Below are 17138 nucleotides of genomic sequence, written 5' to 3'. Positions count from 1 at the left end.
AAGTCGGCTGTGAGATATTTTGTGGTATATTAAATCAAGCTTTTATTTTTCCAATAACACCTAATGTAAAATATATATAACAGTAATATGGTTTGACTGAGGAAATGGTAAATATTGCAATCTTTTAAATGTTATATTCTTTAGTGAATCTTGTATCCAAAGTGAAAGGTATTTGTTCTGTTTTAAAAGTAATGACAAAAGTACTCCATTAACAAAGCCAATATGTTTTATTCAGGTCACTTAAAAAAAAGTGGGTTTGTGGAGAAATCAAGCAAGTGGACAATAATCCTGGTTGGATGGTAACTGACCTGTGCAACAAGGTCCAGTTTTTCAGTGGTAGTGAAATCAGATATTAATGAATAAACTTTTCTCTATAGGTTTGCAGCTTGCAGAAATGACCTGACCTGTGCCAGAAATTGGATTTCTGATTGGGAATGGGATGATCATGGAAATAACTGCAGAAATGAATGTATCCCATACCATCAGGTAAGAACAAGAGAACCACATTTTAATGTACAGTTGGTGGACTTGACATACAGATTTGGGAATGCAGGTAATGTAATAAGCACATTTTGGCTTTGTAACTATACTGTAAGTAATAGCACTCCTACGGTTAGAAGGCAAGTGTCTTATAAGTCAATTTGACTTATAGAGTCATAGAGATGTACAGCATGGAAAAGGACCCTTCAGTCCAACTCGTCCACACTGACCAGATATCCTACCTAATCTAGTCCCATTTGCCAGCACTTGGCCCATACCCCTCTAAACCTTTCCTATTCATATACCCATCCAGATGCCTTTTAGATGTTGTAATTATACCAGCCTCCACCACTTCCCTGGCATCTCATTCCATACACGCACTACCGTTTGCGTGAAAAAGTTGCCCCTTAGATCCCTTTTAAATTTTTCCCCTGTCACCTTAAATCTATGCCCTCTAGTTCTGGACTTTCCCACCCCAGGAATAAGACCTTGTCTATTTACCCTATCCATACCCCTCATGATTTTATAAACCTTTATAAGGTTACCCCTCAGGCTCTGACACTCCAGGGAAAACAGTCCCAGCCTGTTCAGCCTCTCCCTATAGCTCAAATACTCCAACCCTGGCAACATCCTTGCTAATCTTTTCTCACCCTTTTAAGTTTCACAACATCCTTCCAATAGGAAGGAGACCAGAATTGCACGCAATATTCTAACAGTGGCCTAACAAATATCCTGTGCAGCCGCAACATGACCTCCCAACTCCTATAATCAATGCTCTGACCAATAAAGGAAAGCATACTAAACACCTTCTTCACCACCCTATCTACCTGCAAATCTATTCTCAAGGAACTATGAACCTGTACTCCAAGGTCTCTTTGTTCAGCAATACTCCCTAGGACCTTACCATTAAGTGTATAAGTCCTGCTCTGATTTACTTTTCCAAAATGCAGCACCTCACATTCTTCTAAATTAAAATCCATCTGCCAATCCTCGGCCCATTAGCCAATCTGTCAAATCCTGTTGTACCCTGAGGTAACCTTCTTCACTGTCCACGACACCTCCAATTTTGGTGTCATCAGCAAACTTACTAACTATACCTCCTATGTTCATATCCAAATTATTTATATAAATGATGTAAAGTAGTGGACCCAGCACTGATCCTTGTGGCACACCACTGGTCATTTGAAAATTATGTTCAGAGCATCCGTTTTCTCCCCACTCTCCATTAATAGCCTTCCTTCGACAGATCTCCTTTTAATTTTATATGTGTGCCCCCAATTAAAACTTTTACTGCTGTTCTATATTTGTCCTTTTCCATAATGATTCTAAATCTAGCAGTGCTACGGTCACTATCTCCAAAGCGGTCACCCATTGCTACATCCACTTGCTTGACTTCATTTCCTAAGACTAAATTTAGAATTGCACTCCCTCTCAACAATACAAGTTTGTTACCTTCTGGCTAAGACATGTGGAAGGCTTACCCTCTGTGCTTTTCAAAACTTTTGTATCCTAGTTGATATTAAGATAACTGAAGACCCCAACTGTTATTGTCCTGTTGTTTTTGCACCAGATGTGTGTCTATATGTTTATTTGTAGATGTCTGTGTCCCCCAAAATCCACACCCCAAATCTTTGGGGCTCTAGACTGCATTCCTGGCAGTGTACTGCCCCCCTTTATGATTTCTAAGCTTGCCCCACATTGCCTCATCTGATGATCCCACCTCACAGTTGTAATTAACTCCGTAACAGGAATTAACTCCCTTACCAATAATGCTACGCCCCCACCTTTTAACTTCCCTTTAAAACCTCCTATATCAGTGAAAAGGTTAAAGCACTCGCAACAAACGTCAGCCAGGAATAAGTGGATGATGCAGCACAGCTCCCTCCAGAGGACCAAACATCACAGAAGCTGGTCTACAGTCAATTTGATTCACTCCACATGATATCAAAAAATGGCTCAGGGAATTCAACACTCTAAAGGCCACGGGCCTTGACTACTGTCTGGCAATGGTACTGAAGACTTCTGCTCAGAACTTGCTACATCCAGTCAAGCTGTTCCTGTACAGCTTCAAGGTGGCATTTACTTGACAATGTGGAAAATTTCCCATGTATGTCCTGCTCATTAAAAGCAGGACAAATCCCATCTTCAAGGTAGAGTCCTCGGCCCAACATCTTCATGAATGACATTCCTTCAATCATAAAGTCAAAAGTGGGAATGTTCAATACCATTCACATCTCCTCAGATTCCGACGCAGTCAGAGACCAAATGCACTCAATTCTCCTACTTCTCTCATCCAGTAGCATACATGACCTTGCTAAAGGACTGTCTCCACATATATTCAACCATGAGCAGTATACTCTTCCTTCTTCTTGAGGTATTTGCCTGAAGGAGAAAGTGAGGACTGCAGATGCTGGAGATCAGAGCTGAAAATGTGTTGCTGGAAAAGCGCAGCAGGTCAGGCAGCATCCAAGGAGCAGGAGAATCGACGTTTCGGGCATGAGCCCTTCTTCAGGAATTCCTTGGATGCTGCCTGACCTACTGCGCTTTTCCAGCAACACATTTTCAGTATTTGCCTGAAGGCAGATCATTGGTGATTATTCACCAAAACATAGCAAACTACCATGATATGTTTTCCTACGGGCAGGGCATGAAGGCAGGTCCTGAATTTGCGTTCGCTGGAACAGGGATTGCATGGATAGGGTGAATAGCCAAAGTGTTTTCCCGACGTGGGGGTATCCAAACCCAGAGGGTATAGGCTTAGGGTGAGAGGGGAAAAATTAAAAGGGACCTAAGGGGCAACTTTTTGACGCAGACGTGATCCGTGTATGGAATGAGCTGCCAGAGGGAGTGGTGGAGGCTGGTACAATTACAACATTTAAAAGGCATCTGAATGGGCATATGAATAGGAAAGGAGGGCCAGATGCTGACAAATGGGACCAGTTTTATTTTGGACATCTGGTTGGCATGAATGAGCTGGATGGAATGGTCTATTCCATGTTGAACAGCTCTATGACTCTCATGTGTTGGCAATAATCACACTGACATGCTAGCTGTCTAACCAACTAAAATAATCCTGTACTCTTCTAAGAAAATAGCAAAAAACACAGAGGTACAGCTATACATTAGATTGATGACTATAACTGCATTCTGTTCTTGTTTCTCCAAGGATTTAAAGACTCTATGATTTGACTAAACTTGGGTGGAAATAATAAATTTGATTGTAGATCTGACAGCTATATCTTTACTCTGTAGGTGCAAAAATTATCACTGTAGAAATGAGCATGTCTGTCTGCCACATTATTCAGTATGATTCATTTTCTTGGCATTACAGTAGTGCCTTGACTTACAAACTTAGTCCGTTCCGGGACCCGGTTCGCGAACCAAAAAGTTCGTGAACTGAATCAATTTTTCCCATTGTTCGGATAGCGTAAGAATGCTTGGACGATTGTTCACAACACATGCGCCAAAGACGAACTGAATGAGATCACGCGGGGCCCGAGAGCTTTTGCGTTCAACAAGCACGTAGCAAAGCAGAACCTTCGTACCTTCGTTCGTTCCTTGAATTTCGTACATACGTTGAAGCAAAACTTTATGTACAATCCTGTTCGTAAACCGATTTGTACATGAACAGGGTTGTTCGTATGTCGAGGCGCTACTGTATTTATATTGCCTGTTGTATAAAGTAGACATGTAACAACTGTGAGTTACAAATGATTGATATAAGTTCAAAACATCTGGTCCAGGACATTGCATGGGCCAGATGGCTATAGAATATGTAAAATATGGACAAAACTGGCCTCTTTACCAGGATTTATCTTTCACAATGTAACAAACAGATATCTCAACTTGACATTCTTGCAGAGCACTTTTTTTTACTTGCATCAGGTATCAGAGCTCACACAAGGCAGAATATTAGCTCCTGCAGCAGGAATTTAATATTCTGAACTGAATCCAAATATCTCTGTATAACTGTATACATGCCTTTAAAACTGCTCTGAGGCAGAATCCAATCTAGAATCTATCAATATTGCAGTTGCCTCCAGGTGCACTCACCAAATTATTCCCAGTTACACACAGCAAAGTATTAAGTCATCAAGAACTTGCAAAGTACAGCAAATGCTGGCAATCTGAATTAATACAAAAATGCGGAAAAACTCAACAGGTCAGGCAACATCTTCAGAGAAAACCAGTACATTTCGTCACAAAATTGTAATAACACAAATGCTGCCTCACCTGTTGATATTTTCATTTTATGTCAACAATTTCGTAACGTTTTTGTATATTGATCTGAAAATGTGAAATCACTGCCCTCATCAATGTTTTTAAATACAGCAAAGGAACACATTCAAGGCTATAATTCAGGGATCCTGCAGTTGCACCAATATCATAAGCTTTTGACAGCATAGAAGGGGGTCCTTAATCCCATTGTGTCTGCACAATCCATCAATGATCCATCTATTCTGATCCTATTTTCCAGCACTGGACTGTAGCCTTGTATGTTACAGCATTTCAATTGTTCACCCAAGTAGTTGTTAAATGTCTTCAGAGCTCCTTACCCTACCACCCTTTAAGCAGTGAGTTCCAGCTAACCAAAACCTTCTGGGTGAAAAATCTTTTCCTCAAATCCCCTCTGAACTTCCTGCTCTTCACCTGCGGAATCCTTCAGGGTTACTTTGTGCTGCACATGAACACAGTTTAAAGGAACAAGTTACAAGAATTACAAACGTGTATTAAAGCCAACAAGCCAATTTGTGGAATCTCATTGTTCAAATGTATTTAGAGCCAGTAATAAGCCTCATTACTGTCTCACCTCATGTCTAATAGCTATGTCTAATAATCATTCATTAATTTTAAAGGTGGCTAACATGTATTCATATCCATTATCTTGGACAGTGAAGTGGTTCATTTTCATAGAGAGAATATGGAGAGGAAAAAATAAATAAAGTGCACAATTTGAAATGGGGTACAGGAGGAGCAGAGAGACATAGAGATATATTTCCATCATTAAAATGACAGTTGGTTGAGAAAGCAACAAATAAAGCTAACAGCATTCTGAGATATAGAGTATCAAAGTAACAAACTTACATTAAATTTGTATAGAAAGTTGTTTCAGCCTCACCTGAAATACTGTGTTCAGTTCTGCACATTACACTTTAAGAAGGATGTGAAGACATCAGAAAATGGAAAAAAGATTCTAGGGAATGGTGTGTTTTTAAATTAGAGAAGTTAGAAATGTCTTTCTCAGAGAAGACAAGATTGAGAAGAAATTTGATAGTGGTGTACAAAATCATGTGGGATCTGGACAGAGTAAATGAGGTAAAATCATTGGGTCTGGACGGAGTAGATGAGGTAAAACTGTTCCTATTGGTGAAAGTATTGAGATCAAGGAGACACAATTATTGTGGTTGGCAAAAGAACCAGTAGCAACATGGGGAAAAGCTTTTTCATGCAGCAATAATCTGGAAAACACTGCCTGAGAATGTGGTGAAGATGGGATCATGTGAGGCATTTGAAAGGTTATCTGAAAAGGAAGAATGTACTGGGCTATGGGGAGAAGCCAAAGAAGTGACACAAGGTAAATTTTCCTTCAGAGAGACAGCATAAACATGATGGACCCAGTGGCCTCCTGTGCTGTAACCATTCAGTAATAATCACACGGACACGGCCAGGAGCTGGAGTGTAAAATGGATGACATCAATTTTAGTAACTAGGAGTATTATCAATGTATAGCAATCCACAACAATACCAAAGATCCTTGAGGCAAGAATAAATTAAATAAAATTTTGCTTTGATTGTTTGTCTGTTATGGTGACTTCCTTTCAGTGAAATAAAGCAGTTTATTGCTCAATATCTGCCCTTATCTCATCCACCATATCTCTGTGTACCTGAAAGCATTTGAGTCATTCATTTCGTTGTTCTTCTGGAATTTTCATACACAATCACGACTGTTTGTCTATACAGAACACTACAATTGTATTTCAAAGTAACTGCACAGTATTTTGGAGCATTTCTGAAATACAGTCAGGCATTACAAAAATGAAACTGTTTAATTGTATCTTTTCTGTTTTTGATAAGAAATTAAACATTAATTACATTTGGCTTTATGTTATGTTTCCTTGAGGCTGAGCTTAGAAAGTGCCAGATCTGATGATCACTGGGATTTTATATTGACTTCCAAAGTACATTTGGAACTGCTTGTAGCTGTGCCTTCTCTGCAGTCTAATCACATTCAACCAAGAGATAGGTTTCACATCACAAGAGAGGCTGGGAACTTTGCTCCAATACCATAGTTTGATTGTCTTGTGATAATGGAGAGCAGCAGACAGCAGTTATAAGCATTACCAGCTCAGGAAAAAGGGAGAGAGACTGGCAGTTTCCATGTATCAAGAACTTAAATTTGAATTGGCTCAGGTAGGGCACCCAGGATTATGGTAACCCCTTATCCTGAACTTCTGGAAGTTTCAATTCCAGCCTTCACGATAAAAAGTTAAAACATTTCTCACCAATAGCAATCATTATTCCATTATTGTACATAACAGTGTTTAACTTGTTTCAAGAAAACGTTTCCTTTAAATCTCTGATCAGCAGATTGAAAATTTGACCCTGTTTTTGGTCCAAACACTGCTTAGGGTCAATCTTCACCACTGCGGAATATATTTGAAGATATGATAACCATCTATTTGTGAATTCTTTTCTGCAGATGTACAAGAATGGAAAGGACCTCTGTAATAATATGTGGGGTGCGACATTCAATGTGACTTCATATCCATGTCATTGTCTAATGATGGATGATGATGACGGTGATATGATCCAACAAATGATCCTCAGTAGAGGAACACCAGCTCCAGGTGAAATGCATACAGAACTTGCGCAAGTACCTTTCTGTCAGCGAAGGCTCAAAAATCTGAAGGAAAGGCAAGGTGTGAAAAAGGAGGAAAAAGGGACACAATAGTGTAACTACTTAACAAAAATGTTATGATTAAACTTCTCTCAATTTATTAAACTATTTACATTTTCCGTTTTAAATGTCGTGGCCATGATCATTTGACTTGGATGGATCAAGTCGGTGTTAAGTATGGGCTGTAATGTATCCCAATTGTACAAATTCTCCCGAGCTTATTCTGACATCCATTGCTTTGGGCTCTTCTTACCATTTTTATTCCTAGTATGTTTCTCAGGAATGGACCAGAAAAGAATGGCACAATTCCTGAATCCCGTTTCATAAATTATTTTCATCTTCCTTGCTTGGTCTTTTTACACAATTTTTCAAGTGGCTTATTCCCAGACAATGAACAAAGGACAAAGAAAATTTACAGCCCAGGAACAGGTCATTCGGCCCTCCAAGCCTGCGTCCCGATCCAAATCCACTGTCTAAACCTGTCACCCAATTCCTAAGCATCTGTATCCCTCTGCTCCCCACCTACTCATGCATCTGTCCAGACACATCTTAAATGAATCTACTGTGCCTGCCTTTACTACCTCTGTTGGCAACATGTTACAGGCACCTACCGCCCTATGTGAAAAGTACTTGCCACATATATTCCCCTTAAACGTTTCACCTTTCACCTTGAAAGCATGACCTCTCGTTATTGAATCCTACACCCTGGGAAAAATCTTATCTCTACCATGTCTATACCCTTCATGATTTTGTAGACTTCAACCAGGTCCCCCCTCAATCTCCTTTTTTCTAATGAAAACAATCCTAATCTACTCAACCTCTCTTCATAGCTAGCACCTTCCACACCATGCAACATCCTCATAAACCTTCTCTACACCCCCTCCAAAGCATCGACATTATTTTGGTAATGTGACGACCAGAACTGTACACAGTATTCTAAATGCAGCCGAACCAAAGCCTTGTATGATTTTAACATGATCTGCCAGCTCTTCTACTCAATACCCCGTCCGATGAAGGCAAACGTACCATATGCCTTCTTGACCACTCTATCCACCTATGCAGCCACCTTCAGGGTACAATGGACCTGAACGCCCAGATCTCTCTGTTCATCAACTTTTCCCAAAGCTCTTCCGTTTACTGTGTAGTTCACTCTAGAATTAGACTTCCCAAAATGCATCACCTCACATTTGCCTGGATTGAACTCCATCTGCCAATTCTCCACTCAACTCTCCAGTCTTCCTGTATTCTTTGACAGTCCCCTATGATTTCTGGTACTCCACCAATCTTCGTGTCATCTGCAAACTTACTGATCAGACCACCAATGCCCTCTTCCAGATCATTTATGTATATTATAAACAACAGTGGCCCCAGCACTGATCCCTGTGGAACACCACTGGTCATCTTTCTCTATTTCGAGAAACTCCCTTCGACTACTACTCTCTGTCTCCTGTTGCTCAACCAGTTCTTTATCCACCTGGTTAGAACACCCTGCACACCATGTGTCTTCACTTTCTCTATTAGTTTAGATTTAGTCATTAATTTGTTTTTGCCAGTTTATCAATGATGCCCTATATTTTTCCAAAGCCTACTAATGATATTCATGTAAGGAGCATTGTCTGCTGTATAAACATGAGAAAAAGGATATAATCTATTTCGTGCCAAAGAGAACAATTTGACATTTTAGGTTAATTCATGCAAATATAGAGATGCTGATTCTGAATCCCCTGAAAGGTTTGAAGCCTGGAAGTACAACTGAATGTCTATCTGAATGATCATGTATGTTGCTACCAGCTGCTCAGGTTCTCCACACTGATTTGGAAAAATAAACATTGGAAGCAATCAATTATATTAGGACATCAAGGATTTTTAAGCTATGTTTCAGTTTTTAAAATAAATTATGTAATAAAGTCAACAGATCAAGCCATCTCATCTGAGTAAGGATGTTAGCTGTGATGAAAGTTAGTTCTGCATGAGGATTTACAGAGTACTATCAATGTTCATCAAATGAACTCTGTGAGCTAATGAGTGAAATAGTTCAAGGACATCTAATTACAAACTTAACGAGGTTTATAATTCTCAGATCAAATCTCATTGTCTGGATACTTTTGTTTAATTTTATGCCTGTCCAATGAGATCCTTTCCGGTATGCTTTATTTTGTTTAGAATTATGCTATTTGTACCTTCCTTTCAGTTACAGCACTGCAAAGAACCAACTCCACTGCTGCTGATCAGGGATATACTTACAGAAAAAAGCTTAATATTTTGAACAGCCAAATGTATAACAAATTTGTCAAATAAAGAATACAAATAAATATTTTTTGAAAATCATTCCCATCATCTTTTTGATGTTTAAATTTTCATTTTCAGTGTAGGTTTGAGACATTGCCACTATTTTATTTCCAAATAATTAAATTCCACAATGAATCAGGAAATTTCACCTCACTATCATCTTGGGAGAAATGTTACACCTGATTTTCACTCCAGGGAAGCATGTGCACATAACAGCATCTGAGATATTGAAAGGGACTGCTGAGGGTATTTTCACTATGGTGATGGAAAAGCACAGGAGGTCAGACAGCATCCAAGGAGCAAGACAGTCGATGTTTCAGGCATAAGTGAAACATCAATTCTCCTGCTCCTTGGATGCTGCCTGACCTGCTGTGCTTTTCCACTCATTAATTATGTTGCTAAACTGCTTCCATTAAACTGGGTTTATGGTGTAAGACGTGTTTCAAACAGGTATTGTTTATAGTGCCATCATTCACTGAAGGAATTTTTAAAATTCATTTGTGGATCTTGAGCGTCGCTGGCTGACCACCCCTATTTGCCTTTGAGAAGGTGGTGGTGAGTTGCCTTCTTAAATCGCTGCAGTCCACTTGCTGTGGGATGACCCACAATGCTGGTAGGGATGAAATTCCAGGATTTGGACCCAACGACTGTGAAGGAATGGCAGTATATTTCCAAGGCAGGGTGGTGAGTGGCTTGCAGGTGAACTTGCAGGTGATTGTGTTCCAAGTACTTGCTGCCCTTGTTCTTCTCGATGGAAGTGGTCATGGGTTTAGAAGGTGCTGTCTCAGGATCAGTGGTGAATTTCTGCAGTGCATCCCACAGATAGTACACACTGCTGCTACTGAGCGCTGGTGGTGGAGGGATTGAATGTTTGTAGATGTGTTGCCAAACAAGCGGGTGATTTTGTCCTGGATGGTGTCAAGCTTCTTGAGTGTTGTTGGATTGCACCCAACAAGGCAAGTGGGGTGTATTCCATCACACTCCTGACTTGTGCCTTGTAGATGGTGGATAGATTTTGGGATGTCAGGAGGTGAGTAACTCGCTGCAGTATCCCTAGTCTCTGACTTGCTCTTATAGCCATTATGTTTATATGATGAGTCCAGTTGAGTTCCTCCAATTGAATATTGTGGCACAGATTATTCAAACTGTAAAATGAAAGAAATTTTCACCCGTCAAACCAAATCTAGCACAGGTCATGGTGTAAATTAGTAACCATGTTACCAAGCTGTCCAATAAAAATCGGCACATCCTTGGATTTAATAATACACCCTTGACGAAATTCAGGAGAAAGCTTATCTGTTCATAATCAAGCTGGAAGTTGAACTTTGTTGTTTCTATCCCAAATTTGGTCTTTGTTGGATCTCTGTCTCAGACACACAAATAATCATTTGGTCATGGTCAACTTAAATGTTACTGAAAAAGGGCACATTTTATTGAAATTGTTTGTCTTACATTCATGAGGACATTCTGCAAGAAAATAAATTCTACAATTGGACAACATCTACCAGATAATAGTGTATGTGTGAAGAATTACACAGACAGCCTACTAGCTGAGCGCTTCAGAGAATATCTCCAGGACACTGGCACCAACCAACCCCACTGCCCCATTGCCGAACACTTCAACTCCCCCTCCCACTCTGCCGAGGACATGCAGGTCCTGGGCCTCCTCCATCGCTACTCCCTTACCAAACAATGCCTGGAGGAAGAACACCTCATCTTCCATCTCAGGACCCTCCAACCCCATGGCATCAATGTGGATTTCACCAGTTTCCTCATTTTCCCTCCCCCACTTTATCCCAGTTCCAATCTTCCAACTCAGCACTGCCCTCATGACTTGTCCAAACTGTCCATCTTCCTTCCCACCTATCCACTCCACCCTCCTCTCCAACCTATCACCATTACCCCCACCTCCATCCACCTATCGCACTCTCAGCTACCTTCTCCCTAGCCCCACCCCCCTCCCATTTATCTCTCCACCACCGAGCCTCTTAACCTCATTCTTGATGAAGGGCTCCTGCCCGAAACATCAATTTTCATGTTCCTCAGATGCTGCCTGACCTGCTGTGCTTTTCCAGCAACACACTCTCGACTCTAATCTCCAGTGTGTGCAGTTCTCACTTTCGCCTAGCCATTTAGGATTGTCAGTATGACATACTGGTTATTATGGTTCAAGAAGGATGAGTTACCGCAGCATTTAAAATATCAAGTGTTTATTAAGGAGGTATTCACGACTAAATTGTTTCTCTCCAGATGGCCAATGATATCATTACGTCATGTGATGGATCCTTAAAGTGACGGTTGAACATACATAACCACACAGCACTGGTATACATTAATACACATGGCCCAGTTTTTTGTAGACATAAAGAATATGTATACACAGTGTGCTTGTTTCAACTCATCAAAACAATTGAAAGCTATTCATTGGTTCATTTCTCAAGGCAATGCCTCATTTAAAGTTTAATAAAGCATAACTATCAATTGTCTTTCAGTGTTAAATGGGTGCATTCTTCATGGCAACACCTCTATCAAACAGCATGTTCTTCTCATGCAGTGGAAAGATTGATACTCCCTAGGAATTTGTATTCTTGCCAATTGTCCTGATGAGTACAACATGAAAATCTTTGACAAAATGTGTATTTTTATCATCAATATTCAAGTCAGGTACTACCAAATGACTATTTGTGAACAATCACCAAACCAAAACTTCAGATTGGAAAGCTCATAACGAATGAACCTTTCCAACTTCTTAGACGAAAAGGCAATTACAACTCACATTTATATAATACTCTGAAATAGAAAGTGCTTTATATTGTATAATATAGGTGCAAGGCTCTTGTTTTCTCTTGTTTTGTCGGTTAAAGTAGAAACATTAGCAAAGGAAGCAAGCCAATTTGGACAGTGGAGGAGTTTAGCAAAGAAATTTGAAGCCAGGGCTTAGGTCAATGAACATCCATGCACATCAATAGTGGGGTGATTTAACATTCTGTCTGAGTTGCACTGTTCCTTCACTACCTACACTTCAGCATTTTCTGACCAAAATACTCGAAACAGAAAATTGTGGACAGTAGTGAATTGTGTTACTTCCCTATGAAAAATGCATATTGCTGGTTTGACCTCTTCCTTTTTTATTCATTCACTGAATGAGGGTATTGCTGTCTAGGCCAGCATTTATTACTGATCCCTAATTACCCAGAGGGCAATTATGAGTCAACCACATTGTTATGATTCAGGCAGCATCCAAGGAGCAGCGAAATCGACGTTTCGGGCAAAAGCCCGAAACGTCGATTTCGCTGCTCCTTGGATGCTGCCTGAACTGCTGTGCTCTTCCAGCACCACTAATCCAGAATCTGGTTTCCAGCAACTGCAGTCATTGTTTTTACCACATTGTTATGAGTCAGGAGTCACAAAGGACATTAGTAAACCAGATGGGCTTTTCCCAATCATCAACCATGGAGTCATGGTCAATATTAGACACTTAATTTCAGACTTTTTAATTGAATTCCAATTTCATCATCTGCCATGGCGGGATCTGAACCCCTGTCCCCAGAACATTACCTGGGTCTCTGGATTAACAGTCTGGCAATAATACAAATTGCTATCCCCAATATTGTGCTTCAATAAAGATCTTTCAATCTGATTGGTAAAATTGATAAACAATGGTTGCCAACTTCATATAGTTGCTGTATGCAGCTTTCAGCTAATTTATACTGCAAGTTGCAAAGTAAAGATCACAGATTCAAAGTGCCATTTACGTCAAACGTCATTCCTTCACTAAATAAAAACCAAAAGATCTGTGGACGCCGTGAATCCAATTAGAAGTTGCTGGAAAAGCTCAGCAGGTCTGGCAGCATCTGTGAAGTGAAATCAAGAGTTAATGTTTCAGATCCAGTGATGCTTCCTCAGAACTGATAGTAAATTGGAAAATGTCAGTTTATATGCAGAAGATAGGGTGGGAGGAGGAGGTAAGGGGTAAATGATAGGTGGGGAATAGAGCCCAAAAAGAGAGAAGAGCAGTTGGACATAGGAGTGGGTAACGATCTTGCTAGGACAGCAAATAGCAGTTAATGGAAACTGTTAGTGGCTAACAATAGGTAGTACGTAATGACAGACTATGTGATAACAAGGCCTGGGGTGTGAATTGGGGGCGAGGTCATGGGAAAGTTCAGGCCCAAAAATATTGAACTTAATATTGAGTCCGGAGTGTTCAGGGTCCCCTTCCTCGACATTTCTGTTTCTATTTCTGGGCATAAACTGGTCACGAATATCTACAACAAACCCACTGACTCCCAGCTACCTGGACTATATGTCCTTGCACCATTTTCTGTAAATACTCCATTTCAACCTCCCAGTTCGACCGTCTCTGTTACGTATGTTTGAGTGAGACCAACTTCAACAAGAGAACCTCCGAAATGTCCATCTTCTTCCTCAACCAAGGATTCCCCAGCACCATTTTAGAGAGGGCTCTCAACCAGGTCCAACCTATCTCCTGCACTTTTGCCCTCACCCACTCTTCCCTCCCGCAACAGCAATAGGTTCTCCCTTTTCCTTACCTACCTTCCACCAGCATCCACATCCACAAAATCATCAGCCGCCATTTTTGCCACCTCCAGTGAGATGCTACTACTCGACACATATTCCTCTCCCCTCCCTTGTCTGCCTTCCACAGGGACCATTCCCTTCAGGACACCCCAGTCCACTCTTCCTTCACTCCCAACACTTCCTCCACAGCCCCACAGCACCTTCCCCTGCAACCGCTGAAGTTGTAACATCTGCCCATTTACCTCTTCACTGTCCAAGGGCCTAAACAAACTTTCCAGGAGAAGCAGCACTTTACCTGCACTTCATGTAATCGAGTCTATTGGATTCACTGCTCACAACGTGGTGTCCTCTACACTGGGGAAACCAAGCATAGACTGGGGGACCACTTTGCAGAACACCTATATTCTGTCCGCAAAAAAGGCAGCTTCCATTTGCTTGTCACTTTAACACACCACCCTGTTCCCTGGCCAACATCTCTCTCTCAGGCTTAGTGCAGAGTTGGAAGAACAACACCTCATTTTCCGCTTGGGGACCCTGCAGCCCTCCAGACTCAATGTCATGTTCAATAATTTGAGGGCCTGAACCCTCCCATGTCGTAGCCCCAACCCCACACACCAGCCCCTGTTATCACAGAGTCTGCCATTATTATACACTACATATTGTTAGCCACTAACAATCTCCACTAACATCTATTCACTCTCCTGGCCAAATTGCTATTCACTTTTTTTGTCTGTCCAATCGTTCTTCTCTTTCTTTGGGCTCTGTCTCCACCTTTTTTGTTACTCACTCCCCCTCCTCCCCAGCCCAATCGTCTGCATACAAACAAAATTTTCTTTTCTCGTTTTCTTCAGATCAGAAGGGTGGCCAAGATGCATATGTGTCCCATTTATGCCTGTCTCTTCATGGGGGTACATGGAACATTCCTTGTTCCAGTCCTATTCCAGCCCCCACCCACAACTCTATCTCTGATAAATCAGTGCTGCTTAAAATAACTCTGAGGAAGGTTACCGGACACGAAACGTTAACTTTGATTTCTCTTCACAGATGCTAGGTAAAAACAATGACTGCAGATGCTGGAAACCAGATTCTGGAGTAGAGTGGTGGTGGAAAAGCACAGCAGTTCAGGCAGCATCCGAGGAGCTGATGAAGAGCTTTTGCCCGAAACGTCGATTTTCTTGCTCCTCGGATGCTGCCTGAACTGCTGTGCTTTTCCAGCACCCTTCACAGATGCTGCCAGACCTGCTGAGCTTATGCTGCAACTTCTGTTTTGGTTGGTATTCCTTCACTGACTCCATAATCTGAGTAATTGTGTTTGTTGATATTACAGAGTAATGGAAACAGCTTTAAACTTTTTTTATGAAGAGCTTATAACAGCAGCGATAAACACAAGGATTTGGCTTCCTTGAACAATAACAAAACATGTAGATGTTAAATACTTATAAATTAATCTTGATCCTAATTGTTGCCAAACACATTTATTTCATTGATAATGTCCCTACCCACCCCCATCCTATTATTTCATTTGACATGTTGAAATATGCCATATCACTTGCCCTTCACTGCTCCCTGGAACATCTTGACACCAAGAACAGCTACGTAAGAATCCTCTTCATTGTCTACAGTTCAGCCTTGCCAACAAAACCAAGGACTTCATTATTGACTTTCGGCAGGATGTTACTCATGCCCCCCAACATACTAACAGCACAGAGGTGGAACGAATGGAGACTGTCAAGATCTGGGAGTGGTCATCCACAACAAGCTTTCTTGGACTCTTCATGTGGATGCATTGGTTACAAAGGCCGAACAACATCTCTTCTTCCTTAGGCAGCTGAGGAAATATGGCATGATAGCGAATACCCTTGCCAACTTTTATAGGTGCGCCCTCGAGAGCATTCTGTCTGGATGTATCGCTACCTGGTATGTTAACTGTACCATTCAAGATCGGAGACGGTTACAGAGAGTGGTGAATTCGGCCCGGACAATCGCAAAGGCCAACCTCCCATCTATAAAATCCATCTACCAGGCCCGCTGTCAAGGAAAGGCTGCCAGCATTCTCAAAGATCCATCTCACACTGGCAATGTTGTTCTACAACCTCTACCATCGGGGAGAAGGTACAGAAGCCTGAACACACACACACCAGCCGGTTTCGTAACAATTTCTACCCGACTTGTTAGAATACTGAATGGACTCACAAACTCTTAACATTCACCTGTACTTGTGTTTTTGTTTTTGCTACTGTTTATCTATTATTTACTATCTATGCTATTTAACTCTGTGATCTGTCTGTATTGCTCACAAAACAAAGCTTTTCACTGTGCCTCGGTACACGTGAAAAATAATTCAACCTGCACCCTCTTGACCAACACTTACCCTTGTCCAACAAGCAGCACTTACTTTGTAACACATCCTGAGTTCGCAATACTTATATTTGGAGGTGATGAATCTGCAAATCAATGTACCAATGTTGTGGTACGCAATCTGTTTTATTTGTTTTGATAGCTTTGAACGTCACACAGATACAAAACATCCTGACAAATAAGTCTTTGAACACTGCAATTCACATATTTCAAAATAGGTCATTGCAAAATTAACTTATTTTGCTCCTGACCTCTAACAGTTCCGGTCTGCTCCCATAGCGCCTCCTATCGTCCCGGAGGATTCCAACCAGCACCGCCCCCGTCTGTCCCGGAGGACTCCAACCAGCACCGCCCCCGTCTGTCCCGGAGGATTCCAACCAGCACCGCCCCCGTCTGTCCCGGAGGACTCCAACCTGCACCGCCCCCGTCTGTCCCGGAGGACTCCAACCTGCACCGCCCCCGTCTGTCCCGGAGGACTCCAACCTGCACCGCCCCCGTCTGTCCCGGAGGATTCCAACCAGCATCGCCCCCGTCTGTCCCGGAGGACTCCAACCTGCACCGCCCCCGTCTG

The 17138-nt window shown here is 41.5% G+C and overlaps 1 protein-coding gene and 1 long non-coding RNA gene across 2 annotated transcripts in view; one reads left to right on the top strand and one right to left on the bottom strand.

Moving 5' to 3' along the window:
• Positions 1 to 9706, top strand: part of LOC122554315 (riboflavin-binding protein-like) — a 21575-nt gene extending 11869 nt beyond the window's left edge. Inside the window, exons 5-7 of the mRNA XM_043699145.2 lie at positions 378 to 486; positions 7181 to 7433; positions 9570 to 9706. Coding sequence (XP_043555080.1) covers positions 378 to 486; positions 7181 to 7432 — 361 coding nt within the window. The 3' untranslated portion in view covers position 7433; positions 9570 to 9706. The remainder of the gene's footprint in view (positions 1 to 377; positions 487 to 7180; positions 7434 to 9569) is intronic.
• Positions 9691 to 17138, bottom strand: LOC148149130 (uncharacterized). Its single transcript, XR_015758144.1, has 2 exons — positions 16605 to 17138; positions 9691 to 10812 (listed from the first exon to the last, which is right to left on the bottom strand). It is a non-coding gene; the product is annotated as an uncharacterized LOC148149130 (long non-coding RNA).

This window comes from Chiloscyllium plagiosum, unplaced genomic scaffold, assembly GCF_037043375.1.
Source record: "Chiloscyllium plagiosum isolate Xiang-an unplaced genomic scaffold, Cpla_swu_hap1 HiC_scaffold_9, whole genome shotgun sequence".
NCBI lineage: Eukaryota > Metazoa > Chordata > Chondrichthyes > Orectolobiformes > Hemiscylliidae > Chiloscyllium > Chiloscyllium plagiosum.
The sequence above is the reverse complement of the archived record's forward strand: the minus strand, read 5'-3'. Positions and strand labels throughout refer to the sequence as shown.